Consider the following 20,857-nt stretch of genomic DNA (forward strand, 5'->3'; position numbering starts at 1 on the left):
GCAGCTGAATACATCTGAGCTACCTTTTACTGTGCAGAGCAGAAGCTTTACGGTATGAAAGGAAACAGCAGCAAGGAAATGTTTGCTCTCCTTCTCTGCCCTCTCTTGTTGAGAGTTAGTAGTAATGATTTGACCCATGATATTTTGCATAATATACATCTTTGCTCTGTCAACAGGAATCCAAGTGTTTCACAAGGCTCAGTTGTTTGTTGTTCTTCCCTCTTTGCTGAACTCCTTTATATCTCCATATAGCTGCTTGTTTGTTCATTGCTTTCTACTATCATGCATGCATATTCTATGCTCTGTGTCACGTATGTTACCTACAAAGACACCTGACTGTTTTTTAAGGCCATATTTGTACAAGCTCATGAGCCTATTCAAGACCATTTTGTAAACTTTGTCCTTGGTGAGGCACTCCCTGCTTCATAGGTAACTCATCGTTAACTGTCCCTGTATTTGCTAAGTGCAAAGTACGTTATCCTTGAAAACAATCTCATTCCATGCCTCCTTGCTTTAAGATTCTTACTTGAGCTTTTTTTAAAATAATTATCAGTAAATGAGGAGATGTGGTATTCTGTATATTGGGTTTGGATGTTATTCTGTTTTCCTGCCTCTTTATTTTCCCCTCTGATACGGATAAGATTCAATTCACTTGTTTTAATGATACGTTACTGTAATAGAATGTTTTAGGAAATGTCTTATATTGGCACAGTGCCCCAAACTGGCACAGTGCCTCAAGGTCCTTGGCAAGAGACATGAGAAATGCATTGACTGCTGTTATACATTAATTACATACTCTGATACTCTTCCTCTGAAGAAAAAATTTGTCCTTAGTCTTGACCCTAGATCCAAGACTTGTATTTCTGTTGGGTATAGACCTTGATCCCATAGTGATCTCTATACCTGTAGAACCTTATGCTCTGTAAAGGCAGTAAATGCCAAGTGTATTTAAGAATAAATTCACCAATTGTATGACATTCCATCTTGGTTTGTTTTCCCTTGTTTTTAAAACTTGACTAACTATACCAGAGTTACTCTGAAATGTTCAGCTGAATAAAAAAAACCAAATGAAAATCCCTATACATGAACATATGTTGCCTGAGTACTCTTAACTTCTGAGTAATAGAAGTCATTTATTTTACCTTGTGGACAATGATACCCATTATGCACCTCTCATGAATCTTGAGAAATTGTGGTTCAGTGCTTGGCACAGCTGTTTGGTGCAAGTGTGCACGCCCTCAGAGAAAGACTCCAGTTATGCCCCGCGCTGCTGGGACAACGGTGAGCTATGTTGGGGTGGGCAGGCTGGCTGCGGCATCCAGAGTGTGTTCTGCAGCTCTCCTGTCGCTAGAGTTTGAATGAGAGAGCCTCAGGGGAAAAAAGCTGGGCTCTGAATAGAGAGGAATGTAGGTATGAAAACTAAAAGAGAAAAGTAAAATGAAGGGCATTTTTGGGGTGGGTTTGGTTGTTTAAGGGAATAAGACATTTTTGTCCCTTTTTATCAGTATTTGCTATGAGAAGAAAACAACTAAGGAAAAAGACCAGCTATTGGCTTTCAGATAGACTTGTAATTGAAACAGATGTCAAAGCTATCCTCTGTACAAAACCCTACACATTTGTGAAAGAATGTACACGTTTGGGGTATGTTCCTGTTCCGTGTTAGGAGACCCTTTGAATGAGAAGAATAGTTCTTTTTACGTGCTCCTTATGGTGTTGACAGTGTTACAGTTTTACTTTAAATGTGTTTACGTATTTCAGCAGACAGCTGTACGAATGGCAGGACAGAGTGGGAGTATAATGAGTTGGCTGGTGAAAATGGAATGTGACAAAAATGCATGTACAAGTTGTTTACAGTGGCACCAAAAGAATTGTTAGCTGTGGTCAGACCACTCCAGAGAAATTCCATTTCTTATGACCTGCTTCATTCTTCTAATTTCAAACAGTGCAAGTTGCTGGTCAGGTTCACTTCAGCAACGCTGGATCTGTCCTTGAGAAGTTTTCAGAGGTCAGGTGGTCGTCAGTATAGGGATGTATGAGTCTGTAAACTGAGTTAATATTTTAAAATCCTTTTTGCAATGAAACTTACATGATAAGAATAACAAGAAATTTAGTCATAAGAGCTGTTTCTGCCTTTGAAAGATGTTGTTCATGGATGAATTCTTCTGTTGAATAAATCGTATGATTTTCAAATTGTGTGTATTATTTAGTAAAGAATGAATAGAGGTTGCTTGAAGAAAACAGTGAACATAAATGTGCCTGCCAGAGGCGCTTACCTTGCATTCTGCAGTGGTGGTGTTTGAAGAGTCAAAAGGTACCACAGTAACACTCAAAAACTGAACCCACTGTCTAACAGTTGAAGAGAAACTTCTCTGTTAATTTACTTAAAACTGAAAATTTCAAGAATAGTGTTAACAAATGAAAAGAAAAAAAAAAATCCCCTTATCTTTAAACAGCCAATGTCTCAGTGGAAATTACTAATTAATGGGGTATTAAAGTATGAAAAGAAAATTAAGTGCCTACTAAGTATAATATCAAAAGTTACACTTTGTGAAAGCTTAAACTTGTATTCTTTATCTCTGATCTTAGCCTGTTTGTGAATTTAGATGGACAATTTGGGTATTATATCTATAACCCTAATAAATTCAAAACATAACTGTCTTAAGCTAAGAGCTTATCCTGATAAATATGTAATTTAGATTTTGATGGAAAATGACCAAAACATAACTCATAACTGTAATGCACGGAAAATTTAAGTGTACTTTTCCAAGAAGAAAGGGGGTACTTTTGCATTTTGTCTGCATAGGTAATTAAGAGTATATAATATGTAGTGTGAATATTAGAGCAGATATTTCCTTCCATATCCCTCAGAGAGATTTGTATACAGGGAACAGTTCGTCATTTATTTAGGCAAGGAATTTTTCTGTATATCAGAATAGCTCTCTGTATTTAATAATAGCTGGCACAACATTAAAAGGCTGTGTTTAACTTGAGGACATAACTGGAAAAAAAATATCCCTACTTCTTGTTAATGATTAAAGAACTTTACTACAGCTTTATCTCGCATGTTAACAGGGGCCTGTAGAGAGGTTCTGGCCTTCCTGGAGCCTTGCAGAAGTTGTGACTGTGAAGGCTTAGATGAAGGAAAAAGGTCTGTCCTCAATGTCTTGTATTACTCATCTTCAGAAGGAGGATTTTGGCCTTTCTAATGGGAAGCGTCAATATTTTGAAGGACAGCAAAACAAAAGAGCTAATGTTTGTGAAATTCAGAAGTGTCTACATTGAAAAACATGCCACAGTATTAAGGTTTACATTGTTGTGTGTGTAGTTGATCAAATACTTGTGTATTTATGTTCATAAACGCCCTACTTTCTAAAGATGATTTTTTCCTTGACTGTTACCCTTATTCTGAAAATATCTCCTAGCAGAACAGAAGAAAAATATTTTTTATCATTTAAAGAGGAATTCTGCTGTAGATAAAAGTAACATAATAGGAAAAAATCTGCTCACCCCCAGGAACCTCACCTGTGGTAGTTTTCTCAAAGGAGTATGAATAAAGAAATACAAAATCCTTTTAAGTCTGAGCTGTTATGAGTCCCTGCTCATGTTATCAGCATGTTATCAACCCCTGCCATGCAATATTTTTAATAAACACAATATGTAAGTTACTGTGACTCTATCATCAGGTAGAACTTTGGCTCAAGAGCTGAGAGTCCTTCCATACTAATGATGGTGTATTACAAAAAAAAAAACCCAACAAAAAAAACCCCAAAAAAACCAAACCCAGGAAAATCAAAACATCGTATGCAGAGGCACATATCCTGAGCAAAGGAAGAAGAGAAAGTAAAAGCTAGCTTTGTCCTTCACATGGAGGACAGATGCAGTGCCTCCAGTGAAGAGCTTATTAGGAAGGTTGGATGATGTTTGGTTGCATCTCCCCACAGAGTCCTTGTTTTTCTTACAGAGTCATTTTGAAGCCCATCAAGAGGAAGGGATGGTAATCTCCCACATGGCAGTTGCTGGAGTGGGAATCTGGATTGCCTTCACGTCTGGATCTACACTTCGCCTGTTCCACACTGAGACACTGAAACACCTCCAGGATATTAACATTGCCACACCTGTTCACAACATGTTGCCAGGTAGCTGAATCACATCATATAATAATATTTCTCTTTTGTCTTTGTCACTATCGTTCTCCAGAGTGTTACAGATTAGGCCAGAATCAGATCTGTCTTGGACTTTGAGTCTGATAACTGTCTCATAACTATTTGCTTTAGTTAATCACAGTCTGTTGCCTGCCCAGAAGAACATCCTGTGTAGCAAACTGGTTGAGTAGCAGCTCTCCTCCTTAGAGTTTATAAATGTAATTATATAGATAAGCAGGTGGATTCTTCTATTTAGCCTTTTGCGTGTGTGTGTGACTGTGAAGCAGTAGGACAATGCAGTCTGCTATGAAAGTGCGTTTGCTTTGCAGAGTTTAGGATTTGCTCTGGAACTTAGTATCAAAGTACGTGATGGAGTCACTTAGTCTAGGATCCAGACCAAAAAACGCTTGCTTAATTTTAGTTACAACAGTCGTCCCAGTGGACTCAGCTGAAACTCACACATTGCCATTTCAGAGTATGACCAGTGTTTTGCTAATGGGAGTTTTAATTTGTCAAATTAGAAGGTTAGTCTTATAAAAAAGTTAGTATTATAAATAAAGAAGGAACCTGTGGTTGTTAGGATAGCGTTTAACAGATCTTTAAGTGTTTTAAGACAGGTCTTCAATCATCTGCAAATCATCACTGTCACAGACAGTTGTCATTGGCCTGTATCAGTTTTGTGAGTGAGTGGTTAGGACCTCCGCATCAGCAAGTACCTCAGATGGGAGCTGTGGCAGTGCTAGGAGAAGAGGCAGACAGAAAAGGGATACTGGCATGGCTGGGCATGAGGTGTCCACAAGGGGCCAACAATTATTTCTGTCTCTCCCTGTTTATAGACTGCAGTAGTCTGAGCTTCTGCAGTTTTCATGGGCAATGTGTGCACCAGCTTTATTGCTTGGTTTCTAGCAGAAACCAGTTCTTCCTGCACTGATGTTATGTTCATATTCTTACAAGACTTAGGTATAAATCTTGCATCAAACATGTTTCACGTCAGTCTCAGTCTTCTTATCATGTTTTCTTTCAGATGGTATTAGCTTTGCAATAAAAGTCTATTTTAAATTGTCTCCATTTATATCACGTTCTAGACAGGGCATTTTTAACATGTGATGTTTGACTGTAGCTCCAACACTGAACAGCAGCAAAAACGGCCTGCCTTTAAATAGGTCATTTAATTGAATTCATCATAGTTACACAAATAAATCAAGACCAGTTGTAAAAAGAAGATTAACTTTTAATATGTGCTGCTGTTTATAGCAGTGGGGAAAAGGGGAAGTAACGGCCTCCCTTTTATATGCAGAAAATATATATAAATCTTCCAAAATTTAGCTTTAGTGTTCATTGCCATGGTAATAAAACTGATGTAACATAATTATTTTTTTTGTAAAAGAGTTCTAGCTAATTATATCTCCTTGTTGTCATTCTTACCCATTTTAGTTCTTTTTTTCTCAGTGTTTTCACAAAAAGCACGCCGGTGAATGGAAGTGGAAATTTATTTCAGGAGTAGAACATTATTGCAGCAAATGTTCCAAGGGAGAATCCATTCTAAAAATTAAATGAATTTCAATTATTTAGCAACAGCTCTTGGGCCTGTTTATATGATTCCAATAATGCTGCAACAACAAAGGCTAAAAGACAGAGGAGTAGGAGGTTTACATAATAAAGCAGCAGTGAGGACCTTTTAGAAGTAAAAGCAACCAAAGAATAAGTCAAGCTCTGTGTAGTATATACTGAGATTAAAAAAGAAAAAAACAGAGTGAAACAGAAAAGGAGTGAAATAGCTGTGTATTTACAAAATATGTATATGCCTTTACTGAGGATTTTTAGGACTTTTAGTGTTAAAGAGAACAGCTGTGTTTGTTTTCTGAACAGGAATAGGAGCACTTCAGTATATAAAAATAACAGACAAGTAAAAATTCAACTGGTATTGAAACGAGAGGGAAGATATTTGTGTAAAAATATTGCTAAAAGTCTTATAAAGAGAGATTAAAAAGGCAAGGATCTGATATAACTTCAAAGAAGCTGGACTCTTCTGCCAAGATTTTAGGAGAAAAAACAGTATGCAGTATTGGCCTGATAGGCTGGCTACCTGGAGATGCCGTCTTTGTCTTTGTTTAAAGCAATGTAAATGAGCGGAATGCTACTCCATGAAGTTAATGAACTTATTTTGTTGTTATACAGTAGAAGTAGAAGAAAACTTTACTGTCGCTGTCAGGAATAGTTACTGTGAGTTACAGTGCTGTATTTAAAGGATAGCTGTAGTAACTAATTAAGATGGAGCTGAGGAAGAGGCTCTCATAATCTTAGTAACCAGTTCTTATAGCATTAAATTTTCCCAATTTTGTTCTTAGGAGAAGACGGCTTTAAATATCAGTACCTGCTCTCCTTGTTGTAAAGGATGCGCCTCCTTTGCTTTGAGGAAGACATCCCTGCAGTACAGCAAGCAGAACAGAATCACAGAAGAATGAAGTGTAAGGGAAATGACACAGGAGCTGATTGTCCTTAGATTTGGCAAAGTTTAGTAATGTACAAAAGCAGAATGTGTCTGGCAGAATCTTCTATCTGCTGGACATAACTTTTGAAATCTGTGGCAGTCTGCTTATGAAGGATGGTGTTGGGAGGGCTTTTGCTTTCTGGAGTTATGGGAAGTTTGTGCGTAGAAATGCAGGACTGGAAATTAAACCAGGGTCATGGAGGCAACTGTGGGATGGAGGTTTAGTCCAGAATGGTCCACAGTACCTTTATTTCATATGTCAGCAGCGATACTTCCTAATAATGTATAACAAGCTTGAGTTCTATAAGCAAACACCAAAAAAGCACAAATGCCATGTGAAAACAAGTGAATGGTTGAGAGGAAGAGCATCACCATTGTTATAGGTTCAGGTAACTATGTCGCTATCTAGTATACCACAGTACAGCTGGATCGCTTTTAAGTGGCCTAAGCACAGCTCGGAACAGAGGTTAGCTGAACAGAGGGCACATTGAGCAGCAGGGGGAAAAAAATCTATTAACATGTGAAGACAAATATGCACACTTCACTAGTGCTAAGTACTTCATTTGTAGAGCAAGTTTATGCTCACTGTTTGTGATCTGTAGTTGTAATGTCAACAAAGGCAGCTTTTCATCGGCCTTTATCACAGCTTTCACCAAAAAAAGAAAAAATAAAATCTTACTGTATATGAATAGACAGTCCACTTGTTTTTCAGTCACATTCAATAATTTATTATTCAAGAACATTCTTAAACAAGTTTTTCCTTTCAGCTCTAAAACTCTAAAAGAGTTTGTCCTTTTAAAGAGATTACTCTGACCCCGATACATGTAATTTCATTGTTCATGTGGATGATGACAGGTTACCTGCTTAACAAAGAGGTGATTTCTGCTTAAGTTGCTCTATTCTGTTTATACCCCTATATCCTCTAATGGCATGTGTGTTTCCTGGAAACAGATGAGAAGAGCAAAGAAAAAAAAGTGTAATTTCCTCTCTGTGGAAAACAAACTATACTTTGAGGCTTACAGCCTTCCTTTGTCCCCACTCCACCAAGTGCCACACCATAAAATGCAGCTGGTTTATGATTTTACTGCTAGGAAATGATAAAAAGTTTGGGGATTAGGTCAGTCCAGTAGATCTGTACAGTGGGGTTACTTTTTATGTATTAAGAACAGCATGGCGTCATGTAAGAGGATATGTACCGGTCTGCCCTTGTACCTACCTAGGGTTGACTTCAGAAGATCTATGTGGGAACACATGGGGATTTACCTGGGTCTGGTGATGGTTGTAATTCAGACCTGAGAAACATGAACATAGAGCAGAAGATGCTTAATTTTTGGCTTCAGTTCTTTGTAAAGTCAAGATCTTGGTCAGATCATTTTACAGGTTCTGTCTGCATTGGGACAGTGATCTAAACGTTGTCATTTAAAGACAGGAGTATTTGATTGGTTTTGGCATTTATGGTTGTCATTTTCCCTTCTTAACTAGTTTATTTCTGTGCTACTGCATAATGCATTCTGAAAAATTGGTTTTACTTTCTTTTCCTTTTCTTTGAATTTGAAATATATCAAAATAAAAAGGCACAAAATAACAAAGAAAAGTATTATTTCAAACCTTGGCTAGCAGATGACAAATTAATATTTCAAATTGGTATTTTAATAAGTTTTTAATCTATATTTTTTCTTTTTAATTGTTATATGCTATTTCAAAGTATATTTTCAGAAGCAGATGTTTCCTGCTTTTCCAAGATTTCAAAGCAAGTGGTTTTCTTTTGATGTTACTGTAGATGGTTTATACTTAAGGTTGTGCTCAGTGTTGAAGATTCTAAGTTGCTGGCTGATAATTTGTTGTTTTCACCTATGGAAACTGTAATGCGTGTTACCAGTGTTCCCTGGTGAAAATTACTGGTTAGAAGTTGCTTCAGGTTTGGAATATGAAATCATGCATATTATTTTACATTTTAAATGCTTTAAAAAGTGTTAAAGATCTCTTGTTTAAAAATGTGAGCACTTTCTTCTGCAAGGTGTTTGAGAGGCAACAGTACAATTGGAGGTTTTGATAATTGTGAGTTTAAAAATTGTACTGAAGCATTTCTGTTTGTAGTGTGTGAAAGAAGCTGTAAGTGAAATGGAGTGAGGTTAAGCTGACCTACAGTTACCTTGCACTTGCTGTGGCACTGGCTGTGGGAGAGGACTCGCTTGTCATATGTAACTTGAGCAAACTTGAGCTCAAAATCACAGAATTCAAATACTGGTTTTTGAAAACTCCAATACACAGAGTTGTTTGGTCATCACTATGTGAAATTCTTTTGTGCTGAAGGAGTGCCTTTATGTGCTTTGTTTTGGAAAATAAAATAATCCCATTAATACATTTCCCCTTCCCCCCCCAAAAAAACAAACCACAACCACCCCAACAACCAACAACCTCCCTCCCCCAACCCAACTCCAAAACAAGCAAAAAAGTCCACCAAAAACACCCACTAAGACAAACCAAACAACAACAAAAAATCAAAAAAGTAAACTCCAAGTTCCAGAAGGCTTGGAATTTCTCTATAGGCATAGACCATCCATGCTTATTTAGCTGAGGAGGGATGATGGCAGTATGGAAAACAACATAGGTGTCTCTGAAGGATCTGCATAAGTAGATAGAACTTCTTCAACTTAGTCATGCTTGTTACACCTGCTAAGAGTGACCTAATCATTGGGCCTTTAGGGTATTTTAGAATGTGGTTTTGGGTAGACAGAGCTGGGATTCCAGATCTGGCCCTACGCGCGTGCCTTTTACAACACACCATTGCTGGGTTAATACTTTGTTTTTGTCAAGTTCTGCGAGGAAAGACTTAAACTGTGGTCCACCTCCTGCTTTCCACTTGAGTGCTCTGGGCTACAGTCAAGCTGCTCCTTCTCTGCTTTCCCACTGGGTCTGTGATTCATGTATTTGTGGATGTAAATTGGCTGAGCTTCAACAGACAAGATGGAAAATGCATTCATTTGTGATACATCATAATTAAGGTCCTTTTCCAAAGTGTGGAACATGCAGGTTCATCCAAGTTACAAGAGGCATGGAAACCAAATTCCCTACTTAGCAATGAAGTGATTAACAACTTGAGAGCTGTGATGAAGATGGGAATGACTGTTCTGTTGCATGATTAATTCAAGAACATGTAGATTTTGAACCTGGAAGATTCCGGCAGAGTTTAAATGCTCTTCCACATAAACTTGGGCCATGGCAAAAGTCTGGGCAGGCCATAGTTTCCATTTGGGAAACTTGTCAAGGCCATTTTGAAAATCCATCTGAACTGAATCAAACATAATTAGTAAGCATTGCAAGCAAAAACTACTTTGTTTTTATTAGAAAAATAGCAATCCCATAAATAATGTTGTAGAAAATCACAGAAAAAATTTAGTTGGAAATTACTCTGGAAGTTATCTTGCCCATCCTTCTTGCAGCATGCCTGATTAGACATGGTTGTTCAAGGACTTGTCCAGCCAAATTTTTAATATCTTTGGACAGGATGGAGATTTCACAACCTCACTGAGCAACCCATTGCAGTGTTTGACCACACTTACGATGAAGAAGCCTTTCCCTACTTAAAATCCAAATTTCCCATGTTCCAAATTTGATGTTGTGTCTTATCCTGTCACTGAGCACTTCTGAATAGAGTGTGACTGTCTTCTATGCGCCCTCCTGAGATAGGTGCAGACAGCGCTTGTTAACCTCTCTTTGTACGCTATGTGCGTCACTCTCCTGATAAGTCTTGGTTGCCTTCCCTTGAACTTTCAATGTGCCAATGTCATTCTTGTATGGGGGGGAGGGGGGGGGGGAGCAGGGGGGGATGACACCCAAACTCAAACAGGGGGACACAGCACTTCATATACAATTTCACAGAATAAAAACTAGGAGAAAAAAGTAATCACAAACAGGTTTGAGTCTTGAGTTTAATGTGTTATGGCAATATATTATTGAGTACTGTGAAGTTAAATGCCTTTCAGGTTTATTGTTGAGAATATACAATCACAGTCTATTTATAAAGATAATCCATGTCTGCTTTTAGATACTGTTGTTTAGATATTTAGGACAGAATGTTTGAGAAGTTTAACAGGATTTAAATTGTCATGTATGTAAAGTTTAATACCACAGTCCAGCAAAATATTTGCCTTTGTGATGAGTGCTTTGCAGAATGAGACAGTACAGCTGATTGTGTTTACCTGAAGTTACTTTAATCTAGGTAAAAATCATCACTCAAGTAATGGAGCACTTCCTAAACCTTGCAGGGCAGCAGCGTGTTTCTGTGACTAGCCTCCTGGTGTGCCATGGTTTATTGCTGGTTGGAACAAACCTGGGTATAATAGTAGCATTACCAGTGCCACGCCTGCAGGGGATTCCCAAAGTAACTGGTGAGTGAAATTCCTCAAACGGATCAACTACATTGGTGTTATAGTGAAGATTTCATTTATCTTCTGTCAGTAGCTTAAGTGGACCTGCCAAATTATGTGTATTGTTTAGATATAATAAAAGAGCTTTGCGATGAAATTATATTTGTAGTTCTTCCTGAGCTTTACAGTATAACCAGACATTGTCTAGTTTTGTCTCAGTTGTTTAAGCCAGGACAACTGCTTTTCTTTAGGGCATAAGAATAGGATAGGCATTAATCCTCTCAGAGTACAGTCAGATATATGGGGATGAGAAGAGAATGCAAGCAATCTTTCTTCCAGATTTGGGGAAAATAGATGCAGTAAGTTTAGGGATGTAGAAACTGAAAGTTCAGTATGTTGTCTGACTGGCTATTCAGTAAATTTGTGTTGTGTCCTTTCTTCCCAAACAGGAGACTTGGAATATACAAGAGTATATATTTCATTTTTTTGACAACGACCAAGATTTTTGCATTTTGGAGAGATGTATTTATTGAGTCATTTTCATATTACCCTATTTGAAATACAAATGCATAAATGCTGCTGTATCTCTCTGCAAATGTTTAAGCTATGAGCAGAGGGAAGATTTTAAAAGTGTGTTTAAGTAGGGGGGTTGCCCCAAAGTTTTGAGTTCAGAATTCTTCTTGAGCTTCTGCTCTGTGGAGGGAAGCTGGCAGATTTTGAGGCATGCTGTTTGCAACTTCCTTCAGGGGGAAAAAAAAAAATAAAGCTTATGTAACTTCACAAAATGAAAACGAAATCCTGTGTTCAGCAAAATATAGCAGTAATCCAGTATGGCACAGGATAAATGTTTCTTAAAAACGTGGAACCTGTGTTAGGTGAAAATAAATGCAATACAAGGTAACACAAATGCATAGCGGCAGAATCAAAATATATCTCATTTTGTTCTTCCATTTTCTGTCTTGATTATTGTGGTTTATATCATCTCTATATTCTTGCATTTGGTTTTGGTCAAGTTTTGTCAGATTTCACAGATCTAGCAACATTACATTTAGAGATGTATTTTTATAGTCTCTGATACCATATTTGGCATTTGAACTGAAAAAAATGTGACTTTTTCCAGTTGTGCTTCCAAAGTGGTAACTCATCTTTATGTCATTACACTTTCTCTAAAAGCAGAGTATGTTTTCTTCTAACCTGGAATGCGTTAGGGATGGATAGTGTGATTTGTAGGGTTGTGGGTTTCCCCCCTTGATTAGCCTAGTTCTTTTCCATATTGCAGATGATTTTGTAGAATCCTAGATTTTTAAGTCTTTTTTGTTGTGGAACACACATATACTGATATTGTTATAGCTTCTGAATTTGGCCATATGCAATTTGTTTTTCACACATTCTGATGATTTGCATTGTGTAATTCTTCTTGTACTGCCAACATCCCACTGTTTAGATACTTTTTTTTTAAAAAAAAAAGGAAGAAAAAATATTGTTCAGTCATTTCCTTATGAATCTGCCATGGTAACTAGACAACTGTTCTGGAGGATGAGTTTTAGCTCCTGCTGTACAGTGTGAAGGGGTCTGTTACAATGAAACAGATGTTCTTCTGCTGTTCTGGAGAGGTACAAAGGTGCAATAGGATTAACTGAAAACCACGTATTTTGTTTGTGGATTACTGGAGAAAACTCAGTGTTACATTTGTGTCAATGCCAACAAAAAGAAGTTAGCAGCATTTCTGTACTCACGCTGTTGTGAGAACAGGGCACAGAAGTCAGTCAACTAAAATTCATAATCCTATGTTTCATCTTATTTATTAGTGCAGTCCTAAATCATTCGTGGTACAATAGATTCTTTTTTGTACACTTTTTCTGTAAATTGTGTACACACAAGGTGAAAGACTGGATGCATGTAATAGAGTTTTAAGAGTTAAACTTTTCTGAGCAAATTTCATGGACTAATTACAGTGGAACACTTTGGTTAAATAAGTAGTGTTCTTTAATTGTCTTTTTCTTCTGCCTCCAGGAAGAGGAATGGTGTCCTATCACGCACACAATGGTCCAGTCAAGTTTCTTGTAATGGCTACTTCTGTAAACAAGAAGAACAGAAACAAATTGAGGAACAGCCTGCCTCCTGGCTCAGAACCTAAAGACGATGACCAAAAGAATATTTTGCACAATGAAAGGCCAGGCTCTTCTCTTGGTAACACCCATGATGCTGCAGTTTGGCTGGGAGGTTCAGCAGGATCCATTGCACAAAGAAGTGACCTGTCCTCATCTTCTGGATCCCTTACCTTATCTCATGGATCAAGTTCCCTAGAACACAGGCCTGAGGACAGTAACATTTATGAGCTTTTGAAGGATCAAAATATCTCATTTAAAAGTAAAAGACAGAGATCCAAGAAAATGAAAGCAAGTTCAGTGTTGGTCATTTCTGGTGGCCAAGGACACAGAAGACTGAACAAGAAGACCAAGCAGCAGCGACAAGATGAACTAGTGTCTTCAGTGATGGTCTGGCAAATCCCACTATTAAATATCTAACTGAACTAAATCCAAGACAGTTTCTGCTATTAAAAAAAGTCTGATATCCTTTTACTGCAAATGCCATCTTAGGACCCAAATGGATAGACTTTATACACCTGGGAGCAGTTTCAGTACGCTTTAATCACAGGATTAAGGGTTGCAAGACAGTCTTCACATACTTAGAATATTCTGCAGTGCTAGGATATTGGAAGACATTTAGCTGTTGGTAGTTTCCTTGATATATAGAACAAAAAAGATCTGCTAGACACTTTTAAACAGTTTTAGAATCTCTACCTTATTTATATTCACATTTATAAATACCAGAATTATGTCCTATAGCACTTAGGGAAGGCAAGGAACACATGCCATTTCTAATGCTGGTTTGTGCTTATGTAAATCAGCTGTTGTTTCTTTTTCCAAAATGACATATTGCATGGACTGTAGATCTTAACAAATTAGCAAATTTTTAAACAATAAATAGTCTAATGCAAGCTATTATTAATTTGGTAATGACTATAATAGTTTGTAACATCATTCCACAAGCCAGAGTTTGGTCTGGACAAAAGCAGTTATATTAATTGATTGTTTATCTCAACATAGGAAATAGATTTTTATTATTATTATTTCTAATGCTCAGTGTTATTAAAAAAGTTGCAGTACAAAAAGCACATTAATTTTCTTGGTAGGTGCAATGTGTCTGTGACTTGCTTTCGTTATACAGATAAAGTTCTAAGGATGCTATGGCTTAGGGCAAATAGAAAATACAGATACAGGACAGCTGTGTGTTGTAGTGCTGCTAGCGCATTCTGCCCCTGGCAACTCAGTATCAAAACTGGACATGGACTATGCCATTTTTAAGGAGGTATGTGCATCTAGTAAATTAGTAATTACATTATTAATTGAATCCTTAATTGGGAAGAATTATACTAACTTTTGAATATCTGTAAGAAGTGCAGGTAATCACTATGGGTATAGGTCCCATGCCAATTGCTTTGCCCTATGTCCTCAGGCAAACACCTATCAAATAATGTCACAGCACAGCAGCAACAACAGAGATATGGTCATACCTGAGTGGCAGTCACCTCTTTTCACCCAGAGTTTCAGCAAAGCATGGTCATGTAAGTGGATGTTATGAAAATAGCGTGCACAGCTTCATTCACGCTGTCAGGCAAGTGGTTGCTTTGGTAGTGTTAGAAGCCTGAATTTAAACAGTGACCTAATCATCGTTTCTTAATGAATCAATGTATTTCCAAAGGAAACTTTGAATTTGGGATTCCTACTGAAATTGTCTTTTGCGCTAGTCTCTGCACATGGGAAATACAAGACAAAGTCTTGAGCTCAGAAAGACATTGCCAAAAATGGTGATGAGACACATCCTTCAGTCAAAATATGTTTAATACAGAAAACATGTTGAATGGAGTCACTGGGAACATCGTTTTCCCTTGTCAATAGACTGAAAGATACAGATAAATTAGGATGATTAAGTTTCAGTTGAGTATGTTAAGAAGTCTGATGCTGTCCCTCCGTTCAGTAAAATAAAAATTAAATATATCTGAACACTGTGTTTGTCAGATGTATACATTGACTAGGATCAAGTAAAACTTCTGGCTACTTTGGTGCCATTATTATCTCAGGAAGGAGGTGGTTTGCCCTGAAATTTTTTCTGCCACTTCTAATACAAACTCTTTGATTCCATCATGTTTTGTTTCAATCTTCCTAGTTTAAATCAACAGCAACCATAACTACACTGTTTCCCAGCACATAATATTTCAAGGTAAACAGTACTAGAGACTGAATTGTTTTGTTCTATGTAAGATAAAAGATTTTTTTTTCCTCAAAACAGCAGTAGGGTTTGTTGTGTGGTTTTCTTTTTTAAATGTCGCTGAAATTTATTTTCTTTATTTTGCAGCAGATTTCTCTTAAATTTTCAGTCTGTCTGTTCTAAAAGGCAAAACTCTATCAAGGTGACTCCAAAACTGGGGGGTGGGCTGATGACTTACCAAATTTGACAGAGCACAGGCGTAATGTCAGGTCTTCTCTGCCACAAAGTACATGGAACAGAGGGAATGCCAGTCTGGTCAGTCTTTGCCTGCTAGGTGGCACCAACATAGGCATTTCAAAAATCAATTAGGCACCCCAATCCCTTCTAGAGGTTTTGCCTGCAGCCTACATCCTGATCAGAACAGGATTCTTGAGCCGTAATAGCACAGACTCCAATAGGTCAGAAAGGACACTTGTTACAGGCAGGACTGTAGGCTTAGGGTCTTCATTGCTGTTTTGTGCTTTTATTCTGTGTCTTTTGCTGGATATCTTACAATTTTAATTGGGTGTTGTCAGCGCTGGTGTGGGCTTAGTGTTGGCATGAGTCCTGGTGGTAAATGAAAAAAGAAAAAAAAAAAAAAAAAAAAAAAGGCAAAGCAGAGTGCCTCTAAGCCAGGCAGCTGGCCACATTCTCCCAAACTTTTCCTCTTCTCCCTGCCCTACTGCCTGGACTTGTCTGGCTTGAGGGATCAAGGCCAGTTGCATTTTCTATACCCTTCCATAGCTATGGCCCTGGGAGCTGCTTTTTGCCCACTGTGTGGAAGTGCTACATTGTACATTTTAATGTTGTATATTGAAAAACAAGTTACAAAGATTCTTCTGTGTATAAAGCATATATAATCTAGCATCCCTTTGCTACACTGCAGTAAAAAGACCACAGGTTTTATTCTGCATGCTTCTTGGGCATGGGATGCCACATCTGTGCCTTCAGGGCTGGATGATCATGTCCAGTCTCTCATAGATCTTTTTCACTAGGAGCAGTGAGAAGAGTCCACTACACATTCAACTGGAAATCGATGCATGGCGTTATTACAGGATCTGCTAGCAGTAATGCATGAGTTTAAAGTTAAATTCATTCCATCTTCCAGCTGAAATGTAATTTTCTTTGATTTTATCAACAAAATAGTAGAAACAAAGTACAAACCTGCTTTTCTGAAAGTACACTGGAGTTTTGCCAGTAAGTTCAGCAAGAGCAGAACTGGGTCTCTCATATACATTATCCTATTTTGAAAATATGTATCTATTTATCTTACGAAGCTGTAAAGCAAAAGAGAAGGTGCATGTTTGTCTTTAAAAATATACATTGTCATGAACTAGATTTTTAGTAACTAACTGAGCACAAGGTGCAATGTTTGTTTTCTGATATGCAGCTAACTGGTATTACCTTACTATGAAAACAGGCAGGAACCAAAGTTTCTCTTACAGCTGGCAAATAGTCTTCACAGCTTCTGTAGACTGTGCTGCTAGGTAGGTTGGATTTTGCTTTCTGATACTGCTTTTGTAGATTAATAAAGTTACAGAAAATATTGAGGGGAGCTGGTGTAACCACTACGATGTCTTCTAGATATGTTTTCTAACACATAGTAGTGTCTTGTATAACATGAGCCATAAAACTTGTGTATTTATGTTCAAAGTATAAACTGAGAAAAAATTTTAATAAAAAATATTGATAAAAAATAACATCAGTAGTACGTTTCTTGGTTGCCATTTTAACTAAAAGGCTATAATTTGTGACGTGTATAATGAATAATACATATATATATATTAATGGACTTACAAAAAGGAAAATAGGATATGTGACAAAGAAGTATTTTTTTAGTTTTATAGTTTCTCCAATTTAAAATGCCAGTAAATACCATTTCTGAAAATGATGCAGTATCTCATAATAAGTTCGACCCCTGTGTCAATGGACCCAAATAAGTCTAAGCAGTAGAATTTTTATTATGCTGTCTACATGAAGTATGCATCAGCACTTGGGCAGCATGCATGATGCATAAAAATGAGAAGCATTAATATTCAAAATGAGTATTGCAAAGCAATAGCATTAACAGAGGAAATTAATTTTCAGTTGCTAACTGGCAATTTGTTCTAATTAATCTGCTCTAAAGGATATATACAGAATCCCATGATTGTATTTAAATACTGTATTCATCAGACTCGGGCAATAGCCCTTCTGTGTGTACCTGCACTATTATGAATAAAGAAGAGTTATTGAGATCTGTTTGGTTGCTAGCAAAGCGTGCCTTTTTGCTCCTGTTTTTATACCACATCTCTTTAATACATGGTTCTGTAAAACATCATATTGCATGAGTGCAGGATACTGTACATTCACACACCTGAAGACAGATTCTGTCCCAATGGGAATTTACAACTCATGGGTGGGAGGCTGAGGGCTGAAAATCACTTACTGCCCCTGTGAGAGAGGAGTGAACATTGTGAAGGGTTTCCTGAACTGTGGTTTGGTGCTTAAACTTCACTGTTCCTCTCTTTTCTGTCCTATTTAATTTCCTGACTGCAAAAAGACAAATTTGGTTTTGTAAAATGCATTTGGGTGTGAGAAAAATCTGTGGTTTAAAAGGTGCAACTATAATGGAGGGTTCTGTGAGAGTTAATCTGTATTGCAATGAGCGATTCCATGGAGTTGATATGCTTTACATATCTTTATAGTAATAATACTTCACATAATAATAGTCCCGTTAAAGCGGCAGATTAATATCATCTGTAGCTAGGAAGAAACTGAGTTGGAAGTGTTTGCGTGACTTGAAGCCACATGATGACTCTGTAAAAGCACACAGATTAAAGCCATTACTGTTTTCTAAGCCCATGATTAGCTCTTTGAACTGCCGCCTCCTTAATGTGTGGCTGTTGAAACCATCTGTGCTAGTGAACTGGCCAGGACCAGGGCAACAACATGAGCACTGACCTGTGGTTATAGTTAGTAGCTGGTTCTTTAGGACTGAGCCTGGCCTGGGCTGCTTTCATCAGGCAGCATTGACAAGGCCACTTATGTGGGGTATTTTCGGGACTGATTAACTACATGGATGTAATCTCTGTGGTGCCACTTGCCGAACAAGCTCTCTGCCTCTGGTTTCTTGATACTGATGTAGCCTAACATGTATCCATACAACCTAGTTCATATGGGATGGTTGCCAAGCAGGCTAGAACTTGAGAGCAGTCTCTTACAGTTAGGAGACAGAAATATGTACTAGCAGAGACTTGACACCTGCCAGGCAGGTATTGGTGGTTGATATGAGAAGCCACATTGTTGGTCTGCGATGGTTCATCAGCTGCTTGCACCACATCACAGCTCAAAGTTCTGGTTTACTTCCTTCACCTTTCCAGTTTTGGGGTTTTATAGCTGTATGTAGAATCCACACCTTCTTTCCTCACACATGCAGCCTGCACGCTGCTAGATTTATCTGCTATTTGATTTGAGAAACCTAGCTCAAGATTTTTCAGAATTAGTTGACTTGCTGCTGCCGCATAGTTGTGCTTACTTGATTGTAGCATTGCTCTTAAAGGCATGCCCAGATACCAAACTGCCAGAAACTCTCTTCACCTCCTAAAACAAAGAATCAAAATAGCAACACTGAAACAGCTTCAGATGAAAGGATCTGGAAAGTTCCTAGGCAAATGAAGATTTACTGTGTGACTCCCATCTGAAATGCAGCAATGTCAGTGTATGACCAAAAGCGCTTCAAATGCTTTGGCCAGGCTCCATAAACCACACTGTAAAGGCAGTCAGTCTTTCACAGCATGACCTTCAAAGGTGTTCAAAGAGATTTTTTTTCCTCCAGCAAAACAGGCCTTGACAGCAGAACTGCAAATTCTCCTGTTATGCATGTTGTTATACTCCAGGGATAATCACTGTTATCATTAATGTGTGTCCCAACCTAGAAGATGAGCCAGAATACCTAGGATTAAAATGACACACCTTTGGGGAGATGAAATCACTGTAAGAACTCACTACAAATCTAATTTAAAGAGTATTTTTACATCAAAAGATTCAGGTGAGCCTCCAGCAGAGTTTTCTCAAGCACTGAAGTACCTAATTTCCACTGAAATCTGTATATTTACATGCCCAAATGCAGATAATGAGAAAGGCTTAAATTTCAAGAAACCAGATATAGTATAGCTAGAGTTACTGGATTTTTATTGTTGCTTTCCATTATTCCACAAGGGAGAGAAATTCTATGGGTTTCACCTTGAGTATGAGGATCACCTTGAATGTTGGCACAAAAAAATGTATTAACTCACACCTTCCAAACAAATTGTAAAAGTTGTTTCCTGTGGGCTTTTCTTTTCTGGTTTGTTCTCTGTGTGTTTCAGGTTGCAGAACATGCCTGTCAGCCTACACTAAATGTTTTTTTACTGTTCCCTTTCTGAAGAGTTTTGTGGTTTTGTTTATTGTTTTTTGGGTTTTTTTTTCTTTCTGGAGAGTTGGGTAGTAGACTGTGCATTAACGAGGAGGATTACCCCTAGTTCAGCCAAGATTTGTAAGTGCAACAACTTTTCTGCAATGTTGTTCGGACCAGTCTGTGATACTCTTAATGCCAATTACAAGAAACCGACACCATCAGTTAAGCTGCATCTACACTGCTGAACTCCAAAGCACTTCAAATGTTACTGACACATCCTGAGGCTGTGTCAGGTGGGATCCGCGTGCCAGTCTCTTCCCTGCCCAAACCCTGCCATCCGGACAAGCAAAGCTGGTTATAGCCTACACCAATAAATGATAATGTTTCATTGATACGCCAGTATTTTGGGAGAAATGTACTGATCACGAGGTATTTTGCTCAAAAGCCACAGTCATAGATGCATATTGATAAGACAGGTGGTGGGACAATCCATGGCTGATTATGTCTGGGAAGAAAAGTTGACTGAATAATTTCAGAGCACTGTAAAGAGCAAGGGTAGGTTTTTGTTCTCTTTTTCAAACTCCTTGGGTTTTAATTAATTTTTTTTTAGCAAATTAGGAGATGATGTGCACATTTTCTCAGCTGTTCACCTAAGTAAATGCTGTGTGTTCCCCATCTTCTAACATTATCAAATGCTTTTGACCTCATTAAAAGCTGTTCTACCTGTTCAGAGCGTTGTTTTGGGTGATAAAAGTCTGCGCTAATAGTCTCTTTTGTTATGCTGGGTGGCTTTTCTTCTTAAATTAAAAACAGTATCAGTGTCTCCAGTACATAGAAGTATGTTACCCAACACTGAAGAAATCTTTATGATCTGTTTTTCCTTATGACTGCTACTACTCTATCTGCTACAAGCCAATAATCCTCCTGATGCACCCAGCCTTTTTCTTTCATTTCTACTATTTGGGTGTATTACAGGGATGTATGAAAACTAATATACAAAGGTAGATCAACTTGAGTCAGCATGAGATGTATACGATGTATACTGTGTGACATGCCTACAGCATGTATGGGTTTTGTGTTCCAAAAATACAAGATGCATTTTAGGCATCTTTGGCTGCTCAGCAGAGACACAAGAAGTGTTTTGTCTGTGCCAGCAATAGCATCA

At 37.8% G+C, this 20,857-nt stretch overlaps 1 protein-coding gene across 4 annotated transcripts in view; it reads left to right on the plus strand.

Annotated features, from left to right (window-relative positions):
• ARHGEF10 (Rho guanine nucleotide exchange factor 10) overlaps nt 1-17,010 on the plus strand; it is a 117,080-nt gene extending 100,070 nt beyond the window's left edge. For all 4 annotated transcript variants that reach the window (XM_037392141.1, XM_037392140.1, XM_037392143.1 and 1 more), the window contains 3 exons: nt 3,962-4,136; nt 10,902-11,024; nt 13,017-17,010. In XM_037392141.1, the coding sequence (XP_037248038.1) occupies nt 3,962-4,136; nt 10,902-11,024; nt 13,017-13,531 (813 nt within the window). In that variant the 3' untranslated portion in view covers nt 13,532-17,010. The remainder of the gene's footprint in view (nt 1-3,961; nt 4,137-10,901; nt 11,025-13,016) is intronic.
• The last annotated feature ends 3,847 nt before the right edge of the window (nt 17,011-20,857 follow it).

This window comes from Falco rusticolus, chromosome 6, assembly GCF_015220075.1.
Source record: "Falco rusticolus isolate bFalRus1 chromosome 6, bFalRus1.pri, whole genome shotgun sequence".
Classification (NCBI taxonomy): domain Eukaryota; kingdom Metazoa; phylum Chordata; class Aves; order Falconiformes; family Falconidae; genus Falco; species Falco rusticolus.